The sequence below is a fragment of the Nematolebias whitei genome, chromosome 4 (assembly GCF_014905685.2).
Source record: "Nematolebias whitei isolate Nwh7 chromosome 4, NemWhi1, whole genome shotgun sequence".
Classification (NCBI taxonomy): domain Eukaryota; kingdom Metazoa; phylum Chordata; class Actinopteri; order Cyprinodontiformes; family Rivulidae; genus Nematolebias; species Nematolebias whitei.
The window spans coordinates 53,082,077-53,105,085 of NC_056501.1; the positions used below are offsets into that span (position 1 = coordinate 53,082,077).

At 44.5% G+C, this 23,009-nt stretch overlaps 1 protein-coding gene across 1 annotated transcript; it reads left to right on the top strand.

The window, feature by feature from the left end:
* The first annotated feature begins 520 nt into the window (after positions 1-520).
* Positions 521-21,790, top strand: smad5 (SMAD family member 5). The gene is made up of 6 exons (XM_037675440.1): positions 521-1,220; positions 11,913-12,191; positions 13,642-13,746; positions 20,406-20,627; positions 20,742-20,998; positions 21,092-21,790. Exons 1-6 carry the CDS (start codon positions 818-820, stop codon positions 21,233-21,235), a joined length of 1,410 nt encoding a protein of 469 aa, XP_037531368.1. The 5' UTR covers positions 521-817; the 3' UTR covers positions 21,236-21,790.
* The last annotated feature ends 1,219 nt before the right edge of the window (positions 21,791-23,009 follow it).

Sequence of the window (23,009 nt, forward strand, 5' to 3'; positions counted from 1 at the left end):
TCAGGCAGGCCAACATTCCACCCGTCTAAAACATAATTCACACGTCTGTCATGTTTGTTTTTTCATATGCATGACCAACTGACATAAAAGACATCATATAATTGTATCATACAGGTCTTAGCAAGTTTGAAACTCCAGTGAAGATGATGTCGGATAAAGAGTACAAAGGTGCTTCTTGATTAGCCAGTCAATGGAGAACAGAAAGCTACGCTGATATTTCAACTCTCACATTTTGACAAAAGATTTGAGTTTCCCAAGGCTTGCTGGATAATGTTGGTTTAACTTCAGTCATTGTGTTGATTTTATTTGAACTGTTTTCTTCTTTTGTTTTGTAGAAGTGTGGCAGATCAGAAACTGTGGAGAAGTTCACCTGAAGAGGAGCTGCGGGTTGTTGAGAAATGATAGCTTCCTTATGAGACGTGTTTCAAACTTGTATCGTTGAGACCTGCTGCCACGTTCTGATCTCAACTCCTGCACTCCCTCCCTCCCTCCCATCGGTGCCTGTGACCCTACCCCGGACAGCTTGCTGTTGGGCCCTTCCTGACCAGCAGCAGCTGCGTCCTGCTTGCTGACTCCCGTTCCTCCCGTTTCCTGTCCTTGGTCAGACAAGGCTGAAGCCTCCACTCCCCTCACCCCACCTCTCATTTTTGTTGGCCTCCCAGCACAGTTATATTCACACTGTCAAGCTGCTTGATTTGTTGAGCACACGCTCGGATTCTTTCAGGGTGCCATTGCTGTTTGGGAGAGCTAAGCAAGTGACTTTTAAAAACCTCACGAGACCTGAACTTGCCATCTGTCTCAGGTAAACCCTTGAAAAATGACCTCCATGTCAAGTCTTTTCTCCTTCACAAGTCCAGCAGTCAAACGTCTGCTCGGATGGAAGCAAGGAGACGAGGAGGAAAAATGGGCCGAAAAGGCAGTGGATGCGCTTGTGAAAAAACTGAAGAAGAAGAAGGGTGCCATGGAGGATCTGGAGAAAGCCCTGAGCTGTCCCGGACAGCCCAGCAAGTGTGTTACCATTCCCCGATCGCTGGACGGTCGACTGCAGGTATCCCACAGGAAAGGTCTGCCTCATGTGATCTACTGCAGAGTGTGGCGCTGGCCTGACCTTCAGTCCCACCATGAGCTCAAACCTCTGGAGGTGTGCGAGTACCCGTTTGGCTCCAAACAGAAAGAAGTCTGCATCAACCCATATCACTACAAGAGAGTGGAGAGTCCTGGTAGGTTCCTTTGTCTGACCATTCAATTGTGAGATTATTCTCATCTGTTTCATACCAATTTTAGATACGCATTCAACTTTTTTGTTCTTTAAAACAACCAGTTCTTAAGACCTGCAATAAATTTAATCCTTTGTGCGTTTTTTGTTTTAGATTAACTCTCAAATCCCCTTTGACATAATTTAATGAGAAATCTAGTCACTTTAAAATATGCCTCTGCAGTCGGGGAAGAAAAATATGTGGCATAAAATAAATTTACAGTTGTCACATAGAAGTTAAAGTACACTAGAATGCAGAGGATTTAAGAGTTCTGGTGAATATATGTGAGGTTGATAATGTCATGCTTTTTATTTTACAAAAGGATGAATAGTTTTTTTGATCTCACATAACGTCATTTAAAAAAAAAAAAAAAAGGATACAGTGTTTCCCCTAGTTAACTTGCCATGGCGGTGTGCTCATATCCATGATTTTTGTTAACGTGGGGACAGAGATGTCTGAGAGCAGCTTGTACCAACAGTTTTTGAAGGGGGGGTGTTCAGCATGAGGGAGGAGGTTAGAGCACCTGTATTGCGTGCTGCTAGCTTAGCTTTTGTGTGTGTGTGTGTGTGTGTGGGGGGGGGGGGGGTTCAGAGTGCTGCCTTTAACATTTTAGCTAGAGACTCTGTGTTTTGTGCAGCTAGCTTAGTGCTATGTCTGTGCCGAGTGAGGGGTAGGGGGGCAAGTTCGAGGACAGATTATAGTGTAAAGCGCTTTGAGTATCTTGAAATAAGATAGAAAGGCGCTATATAAGTACAGTCCATTTACCATTTGGTAGGCGGGGTGCTCAGTTCTGTTGACGGGGTGGGGCACCCCTAATGGTAGGGGAAACACTGAGATGGTTTTTTTTTTTAAAGGATCTACAGGCATTTTTTTAAGCACCATAATAATTAAATGTTTTTTTTAAGCTAAAACTATTTTATTGCATATTTATAAAATTTTGTTTAAAATAATTTAAATATACTGTATTACTCTTATGGTGTTCTTTGCCCAGACGTGGGTTATCGGAGTCCCACCCTGGAGCCAGGCCTCTACCCATGGGGCTCGGTCGGGCTCAGCCCAAAGGAGCAGCATAGGTTTGCCTTCCTGTGTACCCACCACCTGCAGGAAGGGCAGTAAAAGTCGGGTTCGTGATGCCATGGGCAGTGGCTGAAGGCAGGGACCTTGGTGCTCTGACCCTGGCTTGCCAAAGCTATCTCTTGGGACATGGAATGTAACCTCTCTGGCAGGGAAGGAACCTGAGCTTGTGCGCGAGGTTGAGAGGTACCGACTAGATGTAGTTGGGCTCACCTCAACGCACAACATGGGCTCTGAAACCAATCTCCTTGAGAGGGGCTGGACCTTATTCCACTCTGGAGTTGCCCATGGTGAAAGGTGTTGAGCTGGTGTGGGTCTACTTGTAGCCCCCCAACTTAGTGTCTGTATGTTGGAGTTTTCTTCGGTAGATGAGAGGGTGGCTTCCCTTCGCCTTCGGGTGGGGGGACAGGCTCTTACTTTTCTGTGCCTTTGCACCAAACGGCAGTTCAGAGTATCCGGCGTTCTTGGAGTCCTTGGCAGGGGTGCTGGAAGGTGCGCCAGCTGGGGACTCCTTTATTCTGCTGGGAGACTTCAGTGCCCACATGGGTAATGACAGTGTGATCTGGAGGGGCGTGATTGGGAGGAATGGCCTCTCTGATCTGAACCCGAGCGTTGTTCTGTTGTTGGACTTCTGTGCTAGTCATAGTTTGTCCATCACGAACACCATGTTCGAACATAAGGGGTGTCCATACGTGCACTTGGCACCAGGACGCCCTAGGTCGTAGATCGATGATGGACTTCATAGTTGTGTCATCTGATTTGCGTCCGTTTGTTTTGGACACTCGGGTGAAGAGAGGAGCTGAGCTGTCAACTGATCACCACCTGGTAGTGAGTTGGATCAGATGTTGGGGGAAGATGCCGACCAGACCCGGTAGACCCAAATGACTAGTGAGAGTTTGCTGGGAACGCCTGGCAGAAGAACCTGTCAGAGATAGTCAACTCACACCTCTGGGAAAGCTTTAACCACATCCCAGCTGAGGTAGGGGACATTGAGGGTGCATTCACACCAGCCCTGTTTAGTCCGCTTGAATCAAACTCTTAGCTCGTTTTCCTAGGAAGTCCGGTTCGTTTGGGGAGGTGTGAATGCACCATCGAACTCTGTCACGGAACAAAAAGGCGAACTCTGGCCCGGGCTAAAACCTAGGTCTCGGTCCGGTAGAAGAGAACTCCAGCGTGGTTCGAGTACAGTGTGAATGTAAACAGACTGGGCCCGCTTCACAAGCAAGAAGTGGAGTACAGCGCAGGACAAACAAACACGCATTTCTCTTACCTCATATGGAGCCGTCAGCTGTCTTGTGTGAAAAACAATATTCTCCATGGTCTTCTGCCTCATCTTCTGCTCATGCTGAGTCCATTTTTGAAAAATGACAAAATATAACTCCTAAAACTGCTAAGACTTTATGCCACTCCGTTTTTGTTTTTATTTCCAGAAGAAGAAGAAGACGTGTCTTAAGAGGTTTTTGTGTCATTTCTTTCAGTAGTTCTTGGTGCAGCGCCACCACAGGCGAGTGGAGGAACAGGTTGCTTCAACAGGTTGGCTCGACTGCACAGTGCAGTGTGAATGCAAACGCACCAGCTCAAATGTAAACAAAATGTTATGAATATTGGTCCTCAAACAAACCAAGTCTACCGGACTGTCAGGTGTGAAAACAACCTGAGTCAGAGTGGGCCATGTTCCGCACCGCTCTTGTTGAGGCAGCTGCCTTGAGCTGTGGCCGCAAGGTTTTCGGTGCTTCTCGCGTTGGCCATCCATGAACTCGGTGGTGGACAACCTGGGTTAGGGAGGCTGTCAAGCTGAAGGAGTCCTATCGGGCCTTGTTGGCCAGTGGGACTCCGCAGGCAGCTGAGGAGTACCGGAGGGCCAAGCGGTCCGCAGCCATGGCTGTTTCTGAGGCAACAGCTCAGATGTGGGAGGAGTTCGGTGAGACCTTAGATAGAGACTCTCGTTTGGCTCTAAGGAGATTCTGGCAAACCATCAGATGGCTGAGGAGGGGAAAACAGCACTTTACTAACACTGTATTCAGCGAAGGTGAGCTACTGTTGACTTCAACCAGTGATGTCATCAAGAGGTGATGGAATATTTCTTGGACCTTCTCAATCCCACCAGCACGCTTTCCATGGAGGAAGCTGAGTTGGGGGACTTTGGGGTTGATCCGTTCATAACTGTGGCTGAGGTTGCTGAGGTAGTTAAAAAGCTCAGAGGCGGCAGGGCTCCGGGAGTGGATGAAAGTCACCCTGATTTCCTTAAGGCTCTGAATGTTGTGGGGCTGTCTTGGTTGACACGCCTTTGCAACATTGCGTGGACATCGGGGGCAGTGCCACGGGATTGGCAGACTGGGCTGGTGGTTCCTAGGGATGGGGCCGATCCGGTATTGGTATCGACCTCCGATACCAGCATAATTTACATATAGGATTTTTCCGATCCAACCTGCAGAGATTTCCGATCCATGATGCAAGTTGGCTTCAAACTATGGAATGGATTTCCTGAACGGTGGCGTGTCTCATGAACCCAGAGTAATAAGACCCGACTCGCATTCATGAAGTCCATTTCATAGTTTGCAGCCAGCTACAATGTGAGGATTGAGTTAGCAGCACTGTGGCTAACAGCTAACAAACTTTTCATCTAAACATGTCCGCTGTGTGGAAGTATTTTACACTAGAAACACCACAAAACAAGACAGCAACGTGCAATGTCTGCAGAGCCATAGAGCCACATTAAACCGCGGTAAAGTTAGTTTTACGTTGGACATTCGAGCTCCGGGGCTTCAGCGGGGTGCTGCTCTTTGCTCAACCCGCAACAGGTAACTCGACCCCGGCCAGCCATGCCCAATCTGCTCGTCTCTGAGGAGGGGCAGACTGAGCGCGGCTGTCCGAAATCAAACTGCTTGCTTCGGATTGAACAAAAAGAAGACATTGTTGAAGCCCTGGAGCTCTAATGTTTACAGAGAAGTTGCTTAACTTTGTTGTAATTAATGACCAACCACTATCAGTTGTAGAAACGAAGGATTTTGCAGCTTGATACTTGCAGCCAAGATATAGTTTACCCTGCAGGAGATATTTTATCAGTACAACAGTAGACAATTATAAAAAATATATGAATTGAAAATTACAAGAAAATTATATATATTTAAAAAAAAAAAAACGAAATAAAAACCGCTACATTATAAAGTAATGTAAAATACTAAAATCAGGAACATGTCTGTTGGTTTATGCCATGAACTTAGCAGATGTTTAAAGCTTTTTTTTTTTTTTATTCATTAATTTAAAATAAACAAAACAGAGCCATAAATCACACCATTGGTTGGTTCTCTAACTATCTTTCAGACCGGAGGCAATGTGTTCAACATAATGGTACTTCCTCCAGTTATTTAACATTCAACAATGGTGTACCACAAGGCTCAGTCTTAGGACCCACCCTCTTTACAATCTACATACATATTGTAGGCAAAAACATCCCTAATGCATCCATACATTTCTATGCTGATGACACAGTTGTTTATTGTCGAGCTAAAACAGTTGCTAAGGCTTTCCAGCTTTTGAAATCTGCATTCAACATCATCCAGACAGATTTGTTCCGCCTCAAACTTGTCCTAAATGCCGAAAAAACCAAAGGGATGCTTTTTTCAAATAGGAAGTTGGTCCCAGCAGTTCTTCCTCCGATTTTATCCTCAAATGGTGTCCCCATTGAGTTTGTTGATTCCTATAAATATTTGGGTATCTTGGTCGACTCACATCTCTCTTTTAAGCTCCATGTGGAAAACTTGGTAAAGAAACTGAAAGTTAAACTGGGTTTCTTTTTCAGAAACAAATCCAGTCTAACCCTGAATGCTAGAAAACGCCTTGTATCTGTGACTTTCCTTCCCTCCATTGATTACGGTGACATTATTTACATGAACGCTCCTACAAGAACCCTGCAGATGTTGGATGCTGCAGATGTTGGATGCTGTCTATCATGGTGCACTAAGATTCATAACAGGCTGTGATTATCGTACCCACCACTGCACCCAGTATTCACTGGTTAACTGGACATCATTAACTTCACGCAGACTCTCTCACTGGTACATTTTCATCTTTAAATCACTTCTTGGTCTGCTGCCTTCATACATCTCCTCCTACATGTCTCTGTGTGAGTGCAGCTACAGCGTGCGCTCTCAGGACATTATTACCTGCAGTGTTCCCTCAGTGAGGACTAAACTAGGCAAAACGGTCTTCTCCTACTCCGCTCCTGTTTCCTGGAATATCTTACAAAAAGATTTGAAGCTCTCGACCTTTGACCTCTCTAAGTGTCTTTAAGAATCTGTTGGACTCCTGGCAGGGACCAATGCAGACATGTTCCTGTTTTTAGTTTTATACATTTGTCTTGGAATCTAGCTGTTTTTTGTTTTGTTACCTTTTTCCTTTTAGCCATCCTATTTGTTAAAAAAAAAAAAAAACTGTAGTATGAGTTTTTATAACTGTTTATTGTTGTTGCTGTTGTCCATTGTTGTCATCTTTCTTTGTTGAAATCAGGTCTCTCTTGTAAATGAGTCCTCGAGGCTCAATGGGATTTACCTGTCTAAATAAAGGTTGATTGATTGATAAAAAAGAAAAAACATTGAATGAAAAGAGTGCAGAAAGAAGAAAAAATTCTTATCTGCCCCTTATTTAAAAAGTATATAAAATAATTAAATTAAATTAATCACTTTAATATCCACTTTAAAGCTAGGAATAAAATAAAAAACATGTTTTGTGTTAGCAGAATTTAATTCTAACTTTAAAACTTATCCAACATTAATAAAACTTACCTCAAGTTGCCTTTTTGGACATTCATGCATATATTTGTACAAATTGTACTTGAGAAGAGATTATTACAGCATCATATAAAATCATTGATGATATCGGAACGTGATCGGTATCAGCCGACATCCAGATTTAGGTATCGGGATCGGAAGTTAAAAAAATGTGGATCGGTTCATCCATAGTGGTTCCCTTCTTCAAAAAGGGGGACCAGAGGGTGTGCTCCAATTACAGGGGCATTACTCTTCTTAGCCTCCCTGGTAAGGTCTATTCAGGGTACTGGAGAGGCGAGTCTGATTGTTGGGTTGAACCTCAGATCCAGGAGGAACAATGTGGGTTCCGTCTAGGGGTTAAACGACTACTTAATTTTTGAACTCGACATCAACATAATAAAACTCGAGTAGAGCTCGAGTAGTTGATGACGTCATTGGATCACAATATGCAAAAATAAATAAATAAATAAAACCGCAAAAAAAGGTAATTTATTATTTGCTAAAAAAAAAAAGACCAACAAAACATTGGGAGTGTATATTATGCTCCTACCATTTATCATACTGCAAATAAGTCACAGGAAAACCAAAACTATTAGTTATTATTATTAAGCTGCAAAATTGAAAGAAACATGCAGCACGTCAAAAATGAAACTAAAAACAGTGGAGCGGACGACCACCCCGCACCACCGCCCGCTGTGGTGCGCATTAAGTTTAGTTTTAGAGATTAATATATTTATAGATTATTTTATAGGTTTAGTGTTAATATTTTTTGCTTTTTGTTTGTGAAACAAGGTCAGAGGAAGCTGCTTCTAGTTCGGTCGATTGGACCCGGTGTTGCACCATATTCTGTGACCTGCAACAGTGCATGCAACACCGCCCCCTACGGTCACAATATACAGTGCTCACAGAATATGGTATAACACCAGTTCGCAATGAGCTCCAAACAGTCAGGAAGTTGACTCATTTTCTGTTTCCTTACGGTAGTTGAACCGGATGGTTCATCTTTAGTGAAATGTTTCCAGACTATTGATGCATTTCTACCTGTTTGTCAAGACTGGGCTGCTCCGCTCCATCCGTCTGCTTGGAGGAATCCATTTTTTTAGCTTCTACTAGTAGCCTGCGCCAGGTGCGGATCACGTGACACGTGACTCAATGACGCAACGGCGACGTAATGACGTCACTAAGAATACTCAACGTGAAATTAAAAAACTTGAGATGTCCTAGGAATCTATGTGTCGATTACTCGAGTAGTCTGTTAAAGCCCTAGTTCCGTTCTGGCCGTGGAACACTGGATCAGCTCTTTACCCTCACTAGGGTCCTCGAGGGGTCATGGGAGTTTGCCCATCCTGTCTACATGTGTTTTGTGGATTTGGAGAAGGCATTCGACAGTGTTCCTCTGGGTACACTCTGGGGGGGTGCTCCGTGAGTATGGGATTGGGGGCTCATTGCTACGGGCTGTTCAGTCCCTATACAAGCGGTGCGAGGGCTTGGTTCGCACTGCCGACAGTAAGTCGGACCCCTTCAGGGTGGGAGTTGGACTCCGCCAGGGATGCCCGTTGTCACCGATTCTGTTCATAACTTTTATGGACAGAATTTCTCAGTGCAGCCAGGGGGCGGAGGGTTTCTGGTTCGTTGGCCTCAGGATTCCATCTCTGCTCTTTGCAGATGATGTGGTCCTGTTGGCGTTATCATGCTGTGATCTTCAGCTCACACTGGAGCGGTTCGCAGCCGAGTGTGAATGAAGCGGCTGGGATCAGAATCAGCACCTCCAAATCTGATGCCATGGTCTTCAACCAGAAAAGGGTGGATTGCTCTCTACAGGTCAAGGGTGAGGTTCTGCCTCAAGTGGAGGAGTTCAAGTATCTCGGGGTTTTGTTCACGAGTGAGGGAAGAATGGAGCGTGAGATTGACAGACGGATTGGTGCAGCGTTTGCAGTATTGCGGACTCTGTACCGGTCCATTGTGGTGAAGAGGGAGCTGAGCTGTAAGGCAAAACTTTGGTCGGTCTACGTTCCTACCCTCACCTATGGTCACGAGCTCTGGGTAGTGACCAAAAGAATGAGATCACGGATACAGTCGGTTTAAATGAGTTTCCACCGCAGGGTAGCTGGACTCTCCCTTAGAGATAGGGTGAGAAGTTCAGTTATTCGGGAGAGACTCAAGAGTAGAACCGCTGCTCCTCCACATTGAGAGGAGCCAGTTGAGGTGGTTCAAGCATCTGATAAGGATGCTCCTTGGATACCTCCCTAGGGATGTGCTTCGGGCATGTCCGACTGGAAGTAGACCCCAGGGAAGACCCAGGACACGCTGGAGAGACTATGGGTGCATTTACACCAGCCATGTTGTTCCGAACTCTAGCTCGTTTGCCTAGGAAGTCCGGTTCGTTTGGGGAGGTGTGAACGTGCCATCGAACTCTGTCATGGAACAAAAACACGAACTCTGGCCCGCCTAAAAACCTAGGTCTCGGTCCGGTAGAAGAAAACTAGCGCGGTTCGAGTACAGTGTGAATGTAAGCAGAACGGGCACTGCTCCACAAGCAGGAAGTGGAGTACAGCACAGGGCAAACAAACACACATTTCTCTAAGCTCGTATGGAGCCGTCAGCTGCCTTGTGTGAAAAACAATATTCTCCATGGTCTTCTGCCTCATCTTCTGCTCATGCTGAGTCCATTGTTGAAAAATGACAAAATATAACTCCTAAAACTGCTAAAAGTTGATGCCACTCCGTTTTTGTTTTTATTTCCAGAAGAAGAAGAAGACGAAGTGTCTTCTTCACAGGTTTTTGTGTTGTTTCTTTCAGTAGTTCTTGGTGCAGCGCCCCCACAGGCGAGTGGGGGAACAGGTTGGTTCAACAGGTTGGCTCGACTGCACAGTGCAGTGTGAATGCAAACGCACCAGCTCAAATATAACAAAATGCCATGAATATTGGTCCCCAACCGAACCGAGTCTACCGGACTATCGAGTGTGAAAACAACCTGTGTGTCTCGGTTTGCCTGGGAACACCTTGGAGTCGTCCCAGAAGAGGTGGCTGTGGAAAGAGATGCCTGGGCTTCTCTGCTCAAGCTGCTGCCCCTGCGACCCGACGTCTGAACAAGCGAAGATAATGGATGGATGTATTACTCTTGAATTCTTGAAATATTAAATTACCATACAAAGCTATTTTATTTTTTCATGAGAAATTGGTCACCTATAACACCATATTTGGAAGACTAGCCACGTAAAAATGGAGTTTTGAAAAAATAAAATAGATTTTATAGAGCCTAACGAACCTCCCAATATGTGCCTCCTTTTTGTTGCCAACTTTATCACAATTCTTATTAAAATCAAGATGGAGCTACTAATGTTTTCCAGTGTATCTTAAGCACAACTGAATGCCTTAACACACTGGGATGTCTTGGGATGAAACCCACAATTGTAGACGAATACAAAAGAAAATATTTTTTGAGCATTGCACATCTTTTAGAGCTCAGTCCTAAAGGGCTGTAAACAAATCCACAAAGGTCATGGGGCTGTCATCACACAGGCTGTTTCAGCCCGCCTCTTCCATTTCACAGGAAATCAATATCACTAGCTCTCAGTCTTATTAGATTATATTCCCCAGACACTCCAGATTGGGTGTGGCATCGGAGAGCTGCTTACTAAATGCATAAAGCACTCAGACTAAACGCCCAGCTTGTTGTCCTCACAAATTTTCCTTCGTCTCGCTCTTTCGTTCCCACACCTCTTCAGAACTGTTGCAGAACGCCCCTACAGGACAGCCTGTGATGTGACCAGCTCTTTATTGACTGGCTCAAGGTTGTGGATCACATGTCGGTCAGGAGACACTGCATGTCGCAGCATTTAACCAAAGCTTGGTGGGTGCTTTTGTTTTACAAAGACTCAGGAGAAGGTGAAGGTGGGGGAAACTTTGAATCCTTCTGGCACAGATGAAGATGAAATTCACACAACCACTGTGGTCTAAGAAATGTTGGAGGCTTTAACTCTCCTTAGGACATTCACTGCTTTCCATTTGTGGAGTATAAAATAATTTTACTGGACTGATCAGTTTGTACGCAGCACACATCTGAATCTGAAGCATCACAGTTAGGAAGGATGGTTTAATGTGTCGTGCTCGATGGTTTGGGAAAACTCTTGAATTGTTATTGAACACCAATGCTTTTCAAGCTGTTCCTTGTTTTACTTGGTGATAATTTGTTGCATTAAATTCTTTCACACTTCTGAGCCACAGGTAAGAGGAAATACCGACTGTTGAATCTGCAGCACTGGTTTCTCTCTCAAATGGGAAAATAATATATTACCTGCTCCCAGTCATTGCCTTTGAATTGTGAAGTTTATAAAAGGTCTTCTCTTGAGAACAGCTAAACTAAGGGACCCATTGCACATTAATGTATCACTGATTTATTTTAAGCATTATTGTGTATTTAATCTACATTTTCAGTTTTTGAAAATACTTACATAAATTGTTAAAATACCATTGATTATACGTTTCAGGTTACTTTTTTAATATAATTTTAATTTTGACTTGAATGTTGTGGTTTTGGTTTGTATGTTTTTAATGTTGACATTTTCTAGGTGAATAGTTTTCTTTAAATGATGTTGGTGTTGGAGCTAGGTACACTAACATTTCTGTACAATGCCTTTTGAAAAATGTTGTCCATTAAGAACTGCTTATTCTTCTAACTTTATCAAGAACGAAAAACATTTAGGTACATAACATGGCATGGTTGTATTTTAGTTTTTAAGGTAACACTAAATCTTAGTAGTGTAAACATTTTGGTCGTTTGTAAAGTCGTATTCCTCTTTGTTGTGTCCAGTTCTCCCTCCTGTACTGGTCCCGCGGCACAGCGAGTTCAACCCTCAGCACAGCTTGCTTGTCCAGTTTCGCAATCTTACCCACAACGAGCCACACATGCCCCTAAACGCCACTTTTCCAGAGTCCTTTCAACAACCTCACAGTGGGGGCGGCAACAACGGTGGAGGCGGCACATTCCCCATTTCTCCCACCTCTCCATATCCTTCTTCTCCAGCCAGCAGTGGTACTTATCCCAACTCTCCTGCCAGCTCGGGGCCCTCCAGTCCATTCCAACTCCCAGGTACATCATACACTACCTGACCCTGGGAGTTATGCCAAACTATTGTTTTTCTGTATTTGTTGTATAGCTAGTAAGAAAACCTTCACAACCCCAAGTCTCAGATGGGTCTTGTGTACACATTTAATAACGGTGCTGGTCCAAGAACAAAACAGTTTTTCTCTAAAGGCTCCAGTATACTCGTGCGGACCTTTTTCCACGTGGACTTGACGCGCTCTGTCCACGGAGGGTTGAGACTTCATACTCAAGCGTCCACCCTGAGTGGCTGCAGAGCAGCTCCGCAGGCAAGGGGCGTTTACCTTCAGGACAAATTGAGGTCGCTGATTGGTCATTCGCTGACACGCCTGATTGATTGACAGGTCGCAAAAAAAAAAAAAGCTGGCAGCTCCAGCCGTAGCGTGTTCCGTGTTCATATGTTGTTAATCAAAAGTTCTAAAAAATAAAAATAAAACAGGGCAGCCCTGCAGCCCACACATCAGATCAGTCCAACAGGAAATCTCCAGACCCTCCTGCCATGCCCGACCCGAGTTTAATTCTCTTGTGACAAATTCCTTCATTTCTCACAATGTCAGTCGTGGAGTCAACAGAGGAGGAAGATATCGCTTACCTCTTGGAAAAAAACAAAAGAAAAGGCCGTTAAACCAGATCAGGGATGAAGAATTTAATACATTGGTGTCGCTACAAAGCGTCTGTCACCGGGCGGTTTATTGTGCGACACAGAGTACGAGTACGCGGTCGTAAAAATTGAGTTTTGCACGGACATGCCCTGCAGGTGTCAGCTTCGAGTCTAATCTGGTACGCGCAGACCTCCGCGAACTGAAGTATGGCCGAGTCTACTGGAGCCTCAAGATGGGTGTCATCATCTTTTCATACAGTATTAAATGCAGGTATTGTAAATGGAAAAGCTTCTCATCAGAACATCAAAGCAAGTTGATTTGTACCCAGTCGAGCAGCCCACCTGAACAAGAGTGAATGAAATCAGATCAACTAAAGATTATTATTTTTGCCTAATTGAATAAAGAATGCATTCCAAATTCATTGTTCTATTAAAACTGTTGTTTGAGTCTGAGTGTGCTAAAAAGTAATGTGCTGACTCGTGCTGGCTGCAGTCGAGCAGAACATGTTTTGAACGGGTTGTAGCTGCAGGATTTTGTCAGTTGTCCACATAAGCAAGATAATACTTGAAATAGTTCTGTTGTGATTCAAGTGAAGTTTTGCTGCATTGTTTATTTGTCCCCAGTATGTATTAATAAGAGCTTCAGCAGCTCATGTTTCATCTCTTTCGGGAATGGGTTGGCATGTGACCTAGAAGTGAAACGTGTGTCATCTGACACCATTTCCGGGGTACAGATCTCGATTGTCTAGGGAGATGTGAGTGTTTGTGTGTGTGAGATCATTTGCCAGCAGCAGCAGCAACTGGTCTCATCCTTGCTAACTGGTCGTCATGTCTCAGCTGACACCCCACCCCCAGCTTACATGCCCCCTGATGAGCAGCTGGGCCCGGAGAGCCAGTCCATGGACACAAGCAGCAGCCTGGTGTCACAAAGCATACCAAGAGGTGAGACGTGCACACAGCTTGAATAGATGCAGCACTTTGTTAAAAGAGACCCGGTGAAGTGTACAGCAACACGTGATGAACTCTCGTCTTTGTGCTTTTGTCTATGTAAGGTCAAATTCACGGTTCTGGACTGGGACCAGCTTGTTTCAGTCTTTACTCAAACTGAATGTTGTTAGGAAGTGGATCAGAATGTTGCTAAGCAGCTGCTGGAGACACACTCACAGTGTGACGACACCAAACAATACTTCCACCACAACATTTTTCACTCGGGTCATCTGGACAGTTTCTTTTTCCAGGGTTGTAATCCTGGATTATTGAGCATGGACTTTGTCAATACTCCCACCCATTGTGCTAATTGATTTATTGTTCATCGTCTGACAATCTTTAATTAACAAACTGCTTCTAAAGGCAGTGTCTCATGGGGCTGACTGTTGGAGACTAATTCAAGCACAAAACTGTGAAATTAAAAATTAGAAATTTTCTCAAAATCGCAATGAACAAATTTTGCACTAACTCATAGGAGCTGTTTGCTGGCAGTTTGTAATCATCAAAAACTTCAGCTCTTGCGCTCTATAATTAATTGAGAAAGGTTCCAGTTACCTGTGATGATGCTTATGACATGCAAATGTTGTCAAACAGATTTAAAAATATTGCAACATTGGAACAAGGTCCTACCATTCACACAAACTGAACCCCTGCAGAAGATATAAAACATTTTGGGAACTCCAACAGACCTGTCTCCTTCCTCGAAACAAACCACAGTTCAGAGCTCATTTAGTCGTGCTGTGCCTGTTAGAGGAACACGGAGAGGAAGTGCAACATTAATAAACCAGCACTTCATCATATCGCTAAACATAAGGTCCTTAGCGGCTAACAAGACAGCTAACACTTTAGCTGTCTTGTTAGTTTAGGGGTCTTCTGCGAGCCAGCAGCTTGTATGATCCTCCGCGGTGACCAGCGGAGCTCGGAGCCTGCAGAGCACACAAGGCCGGGATCCCGAGCCCCGAGTTGGCATTAGGCCACGCTGTTGTCATTGTTGTCTTTAAAATAGGTCCAGCCGCTGCTCCGAGTTCAGAAAAATTGCAAATGGCAGATCGGTGTTTTGAAAAGTTTCTGAAAGATCTAGTGACTCCGCCCCCTGACCAGTCGGTGACCGACGGTGTTCTGACGTCACATTTTGGTACCTGCTCGGCCCGGTTGGAACCACAGAGCCACGGGTTCTGAAAAAAGGGACCGGTTCTACATATCGTTACAGTTCCTAATGGAAAAGCTTTGGAATCGTGCTGAGTCGAGTCGTGCTGTACCGTTACTAATGGAAAAGGGGCATGAGGGAATCGGAGCGCTTCAACTTTTTAGCTAGCGCGTCTATTGTGCGCCGCTAACTTAGCACTACGTCAATACCGTCAGTTGTTGGGGGTAGGGGGGTTCGGTTCTGTTGACAGGGCCCTGCTTGTAATGGTAGGGCAGACACTGTTCATGTAAATAGTCCTGAGGGGCACAGTGAGAAGGTTGCTGGATCAAATTCTGGCCAAGGACCTTCCTGGGTGCAGTTTGCATGTTCTCTGCATGTGTGACTTTTCTCCAGGTGGTCCAGTTTCCTCCCACAAACCAAAAACATGCATGTTAGACTGATTTATAACTCTAAATTGTCCCTAGATGAGAGAGTGAATGGTTGTCTCATTTGTCTCTGTGTCCCTGTGATGGACTGGAGACCTGTCCAGGGTGTCCTGGACAGACATGGGCACCAGTGCTAGTGATTGGAACGGCAGTTCTTTCGAGTGCACTGAATCCTTAGAATCATTTCATTAAAATGTTTGGTTCAAAAGATTCGTTGATTGGATTCTTCAGTTCGTGCAGTTTATTCGTGCAGCACGAGAGAGACGCAGCACCAGTGAATGAACCACCCCTCAGTGGCAGTGTGTGTGCACATGGGCAGTTCATTGAACACATCACTCCCCTGTCGTCTCTGACAGACTCCCCCCTCTATGTTCGTGAGTAACAACAGTACAGCAGCAAGCAGCCCGTTAGCTGGAAGTAAACACGAGTCTCTTATTATTATTCAGACTTTAGTAAATGGTAAATGGACTGTACTGACACAGCTCCTTTCCATCTTATTTCAAGACACTCAAAGCTCTTTACAACAATCTGTGCCTCATTGATCCATTCATACAGCTCTAAACTAGAGCTCTACAAAGATCATTGGACAAATCGTCTGTACTCATCCCTTTAGTTGGCAGCTCAGAACACCACATACAGAACACCATGGACTTTGTGGATAAGGTGAAGGATGTCATCATGGAGACTGATGAAACAATGGTCTCTTTTGATGTCAGACTCAGAGTTTCTTTATTGTCATTCGCACCTCATGTGGTGGAGCGAAATTATGTCCACAGGGTCCCAGTTACATCCAACAATAAAATGTATAAGAAAAACAGTAATAAGATCTAAGATATGAACTAAGAAAAACATCAACTAAATATACACTAAGCACTCATAACATAAAACATTGAACATCAGCACAAACATGAACATGAGTCTGTGAGCAGATGTGCACGCATGAACACATCAACATTGAAACAGATCAGCAGCAACATGAAACAGATCAGCAGCAACATGATATGGTTTTTCACAGTGATTATTCTAGTTAGAGATTCATGAGTCTAACAGCCTCAGGGTAGAAGCTGTTCCTCAGTCTAGTGGTTCTACACTTAATGCTCCTTAACCTCCTTCCTGAGGGGAGTGGGGCAAAAAGTGTGTGTGCTGGGTGAGTGTGGTCCTTCATGATGCAGGTGGCCCTCTTCCTGCATCTGGAGGTGTAGATGTCTGTGATGGTGGGGAGACTGACTCCAACATCTTCTGTGCAGCCTTCACCACTCTCTGCAAAGCTTTTCTTTCTGCAGCTGTGCAGCCTCCATGCCACACGTTGATGCTGGAGCACAAGATGCTCTCCACTGCACACCTGTAGAAGGAGGTGAGGACTGAGCTTCCAGACCAGCTAGTCTCAGCCGTCTGAGGAAGTAGAGTCTCTGATGAGCTTTCTTCATCAGGCTGGTGGTGTTGTTGCTCCAGCTGAGGTTGTCATTCATGTGTACACCCAAGTACTTGTAGCTGGAGACCACATGTCACATCACTCTTTACGTGTATTCCTGTTGATGATGCAGTAGAGGTGGTCAGTTTAAAATTAAAATCAGACACCACTCTGAGCAGCAGGACCACGCTTTCCACAGAACAACTGTGTCAACTCTTGAAACTGTGCCTGCAGTCAACCTACTTCACATATGGGGAGCAATATTATAGGCAGAAACATGGGTGTGCTATGGGGTCTCCAGTTTCTCCTATTGTTGCCAACCTGTACATGGAGGAGGTAGAAAAGAGAGCCTTGACGTCCTTTTCAGGGACACCACCAAGTCATTGGTTCAGGTATGTTGACGACACCTGGGTTAAAATCAAATCTCAGGAAGTCCAACATTTTACTGACCACATCAACTCTGTGGATAAATACATCAAGTTCACACGAGAAGATGTAAAAAATGGCAAGTTGGCTTTCTTGGACTGTGAGGTCTCAGTCTCTGATAGAGGACATTTGCAAACTGAGGTGTACCGCAAACCCACCCACACAGACCAGTATTTGCAGTTTGACTCCCATCACCCTTTGGAGCACAAGTTAGGAGTCATCAGGACTCTGTATCACAGAGCAGACAGCGTCCCCACTAGCTCAGGAGCCAGGCAGAAGGAGAAATCCTACACAAGCCAGGCTCTAGAGCAATGTGGATATCCTAACTGGGCCTTCCTGAAAGCAGAGAAGAAACCCAAACAGGACTCCAGTCAGCCATCATGTGAAAAGGAGGAACCCAGACCAGTGGTCATTACATATGTTGAGGGAGTATCAGAGAAACTGAGATGTTTATTTTCTAAACTTAACGTCCCAGTGGCTTTTAAACCCCAAAATACATTAAAGACTGGTTCATCCCAAAGATCCAGTCCCCCGGCACAAACAGAGTAATATTGTGTATGTTGTTCAGTGTCAGGAGGGTAATCAGTCTTACATCGGGGAAACTAAACAGCCACTGGCCAAAAGGATGGACCAGCACAGAAGATCAACATCATCAGGCCAGGACTCTGAGGTCTACACTCATCTCCAGGCCAGAGGTCACTCTTTCAGGGATGAAGATGTTCACATCCTGGACAGAGAGGAACGATGGTTTGAGAGAGGAGTAAAGGAGGCCATCTTTGTGAAAAGAAATCGTCCATCATTAAACAGGGGCGGAGCCTCCGGGTTCAACTGTCCCCCTCTTACAATGCTGTGATTGCTAGTATCACTCAGCCCTCTGTGAACAGTAAACAGCCATCAGGTGCTAATGATCCATTGTTAGGCTGATGGTCCTTCTTGAGCATGTGATCAGCTGGTTTTGGTTGTCAGCAGCAAAACTGGTTGATCCACTCTGAGAAGGTGCTATTTAAGAGACTGAGCTGAATACAGCACCTCAGACTGAGGAAGTCCTCAGGATGAGAGACGAAACGTTTCTATATTTTTTTGCTTTTTGTTTTTTGTTTTTTTGAATGTCCAGAGGACCAGATTGAACTTTTTTGGAATTGGACAAATCATTCTAAAGAGACTAATCAGAGTTTTAGATCACATTCATACACGGATGGGACACACATCAGAGGCAACAAGGGGTTCAGTGTCTTGCCCAGGGACACTTCAGCTGGTGGATTCGAACCCTCAACTCTTGCATTGGAGGAGGACTGCTCTAACCATTCAGCCACAGCCGCCCCATTAAGGACACAGAGTATCCGGTCTATAGGAAAGGTTGAAATAAAACTTGAAGGGTTTATGAATGAATTTAAAAAGCTCAGATTAACAACACAGTGTATAAACATGGCAGCTGTAACAGAAAGGCTGTTGTGTCCACACAACTCTTGACTCGCAGTGTGTCACGACTTTGGAGGATGGTGTGGCTACAGGTTAACTCGCACACTCAGCCACCTTCTGCTGTCTGCTCTCATTGCTTTATGTGCACCGTAATTTAAGATAATTGGGACACGGGTGTGTGCATTTATTTTCATGTGTTAGCTGTTAGCTTGGAGAAACGTGTCCCCTCGAGCAGGAAACTGTTAGCATCACTCAGGACAGATCAGACAGCGTTTGTTCACCCACTGTACAGTTTATTTGCAGTGAATGAATCATAAGTGACATTCGCTCAGGTGTCAGTCCTTCAGCCCCCACATGGCACACGCTACTGTCATTGAGATTCATGTGAAGAGTGAGCCACCGAACGTGGGAGTTCCACCCCGAGTGGCACTGAGCTCGACTGAAACAACAACTCAGTTAATAGAGATTCAGTTCGTTCACTCAAATGATTCGTTCATGAATGACACAACACTAACAGTGATTGGTTTGTAAAAATGCACCCAAGACCAAACTGGACTTGTGTGGTCTTCAAACAGCTGCTGTCCCCAACATGTAGTTGATGTGAACACTATTTTCTACGCCTTTACCGTGTTGCTCGTTGAACATTTCATGCTATTTGGATTTTTATCTTGTGAGCACAAGTGAACTCTAGTTTTTTCAGACTAACTGTTATTTGCTCATTAGTTATCAAAGTGGTCCCACATCACTGGTGCCCATGTCCAGCTCTCACTGTGAGGGGCAGGGGACACCTGGACAGATCTCCAGTCCATCACAGGGACATATGGAGACATCCAACCATTCTCTCTCACCTGGAGACAATTCAGAGTTACCATCAGCCTAACATGCATGTTTTTGGTCTGTGGGAGGAAACTGGAGTACCTGGAGAAAACCCACACATGCACGGAGAGAACATGCAAACTGCACCTAGAAAGGCCCCCGGACCGGGATTTGAACCAGAGACCTGCTTGCTGAGAGGCAGCAGCTCCACCGTGCTGCCCGCATTACTTTTCTACGAACACAATTATTTCAACGTTTCCAACAACAGCAGTTTTCTATTCCACAGATCTTTATCAGAGCAGGCAGCAGTGACGTGTTGCAGCTGCTGCTTTGTTTGCAAATAACAATAATCCTCATGCATGAGCAATAATCCAGGTAGAAAAATCTAAACCGTTACAACTGGTCCTCTGGACATTCAAAAACAAAATCACCATAATGTTTGTAAGTAACATGTAATGCTTGATAGCTACAAGGGTTTATAAAAGTGCATGAACATGAACAGCTATGAAAGATTTGAGACTGAAGTTGATTAAAGTCGGCACCAGTCCACTTGGGTCTGGACTGTTCTCAGACTAGCCATTAGTTCTTCAGTCCAGTCAGAATGGAACTACCATACCTGAAGAGCTACGCACAAGTCAAATATTATTTACAACCTTTACACAAAACCCAACTTGAAAATGTCTGAAATGCGTTTTTACCATGCAGTACAGGTTCAGGACTTTAGTTAACCGTAAGATGAGTTGTCAGCAGTTTGATAGGTGACGATTCGTTCCGCAGGACATACTGTCCAGAACACTTGATGTAAAAAACTTTAAAAACCCCAGTAATTCCTGTTCAGACCAGTTCTCTCTGGATCGGCTCAGTTCAGGTAAAAAGCCCTGATGATGTGTATTCTTATGTTTGAGCCTGTAAGCAGTTGTGTGTGCTAAGCTTAACTCAATCTAATTCCATGTGTTGGTGTTGTTTCTAGATATGCATGCAGTGGAGTATGAGGAGCCAAGCCAGTGGTGCTCCATCGTCTACTATGAACTCAACAATCGTGTGGGAGAAGCCTACCATGCTTCTTCAACTAGTGTGCTCGTGGACGGCTTCACTGACCCTTCCAACAACAGGAACCGCTTCTGCCTCGGCCTCTTGTCCAACGTCAACCGTAATTCAACAATTGAGAACACCCGCAGACACATTGGAAAGGGTACGGCTAATTTTAAGATGAAAATGTCCCACATTTATCTACGGTCTGTTATCCATTCACACAACTTGAATTACTGATGTCCATGTTTCCCCCTCACGTTTCTGTGTGAAGCAGGAGTGCATCTGTACTACGTGGGAGGAGAGGTGTATGCAGAGTGCCTCAGCGACACCAGCATTTTTGTCCAGAGTCGTAACTGTAATTACCACCACAACTTCCATCCCACCACTGTGTGCAAGATCCCCAGTGGATGCAGCCTCAAGATTTTTAATAACCAGGAATTTGCTCAGCTTCTGGCCCAGTCTGTCAATCACGGCTTTGAGGCCGTGTACGAGCTCACCAAGATGTGTACCATTAGGATGAGCTTTGTCAAGGTGAGATTAGTGCGGCGCACCGCAAATAAATTAAACTGCTGCCACAACAGCAGTCTTCATTTATCCCTGTTGCTCTGTGTCCTTTCCTTTCAGGGCTGGGGAGCAGAGTATCATCGGCAGGACGTCACCAGCACCCCCTGCTGGATCGAGGTCCACTTGAACGGGCCTCTCCAGTGGCTGGACAAAGTGCTGACACAGATGGGCTCCCCGCTCAACCCCATCTCCTCTGTGTCCTAATAATGGACAAACAATACATTTAAGGATCATTTTTCTCTTTTCTATTGTTTTTAACATTTTTCCCAGCAAAGATTTTATAATTTCAAGGTGTCTTCATGCTGGAACTGTTTACACTTTGACAAGGGATACTCGTCAAGTGACCCTGCCAGAATCAGAACGATTCAACATAAAACTTAGAAACATGGCAGGAGAGGAAGACGTCATCGTGGACACTACTGCTCAACAACGGCTCACAATCCAGGCCTTTCTTCTGAAGCCCAACTCAAATGTTAATTTTTACTAGTTTTTATTGTTTTTGACAAATAACTGTTTTGTGTAGGTTTTTATCTGAGCAGACCAGTTCCACTTCTCTGCCTCATGTTTCCCACACATTTGGAAATATATGAAACGTTCTGCTTCCACTCATGTCTCCGTTATTTCACTTTAGATACACGTACGGTTCTGTTTATCGTTAGGCCCAGAAGAGAAAGTCTGCTGCCAGCCGTGCACACCGAGCTGCTGCCTTCACGAACTTCTGTCAGCCACCGTGATCCTTTGTGATGTGGGAGATCCCTGAACGACTTGCACATGACTTCACACAACAACACTGTGAATGTTACATCAGTTGAAATACAAGTACTCATGTACTCCATTATTATTCAGTCTTGTTTGTACTTTTAGGGGCAAGTAAGAGTGCCTTTCACTCTCACTGTATTAACAATATTGCACTCATTGATTTTTTTTTTTTTGTCATATTAAAATTTTGTCTTGGGTACCAAGACATTATGTTGACAATTTGCTTTATTAGCTCAATAAAATAAACAGGATATTTGTTAACCATTTATTTATTTATTTGTCCGTCTGTATTTACTTTAATATTAGGCAAGTTTCAGGTGCAAAGATTTTTTCCACTAAAGAAACATCAGTTGACTCAAAACGGCTCTTTTTTTATTTAAATTTACAATGATGCTTCTTGCTAGCTGCTTAAATTGTTGTTCTGTACAAAAGTTATGGTCCTGACCCCAACTCTTAATTCTCTTTATAAACTAAATGTGATCATCAGGGCAACACCACGATGAAGATGATCAGTGAGAAAAATCAGTATTTGAACGGTTTGTGTGTTACTGCTGTAAATCAATATTTGAACACCTACAATCACCAACAGTTCTGGTCCTCAAAGACCTGTCGGGCTGTGTTCACACCAGCCCTGTTTAGCCGCTTTAATCCAACTCCAGCTCGTTTTCCTAGAAAGTCCAGTTCGTTTAGGGAGGTGTGAACGCACCATCGAACTCTGTCACGGAACAAAAAGGTGAACTCTGGCTCGGGCTAAAACCTAGGTCTGGGTCTGGTAGAAGAGAACTCCATCACGGTTCCAGTACAGTGTGAATGTAAACAGACCGGGTCCCGCTCCACAGGACAAACAAACGCACATTTCTCTCATATGGAGCCGTCAGCTGCCTTGTGTGAAGAACAATATTCTCCATGGTCTTCTGTCTCATCTTCTGCTCATGCTAAGTCTATTGTTGAAAAATGACAAAATATAACTGCTAAAACTTGATGCCACTTCGTTTTTGTTTTTATTTACAGAAGAAGAAGAAGACGTGTCTTCAGAGGTTTTTGTGTCGTTTTTTTCAGTAGTTCTTGGTGCAGCGCCCCCACAGGCGAGCGGGGGAACAGGTTGGTTCAACAGGTTGACTTGACTGCACAGTGCAGTGTGAATGCAAACGCACCAGCTCAAATGTAACAAAAGGTCATGAATATTGGTCCTGAACTGAACCCAGTCTACCGGACTATC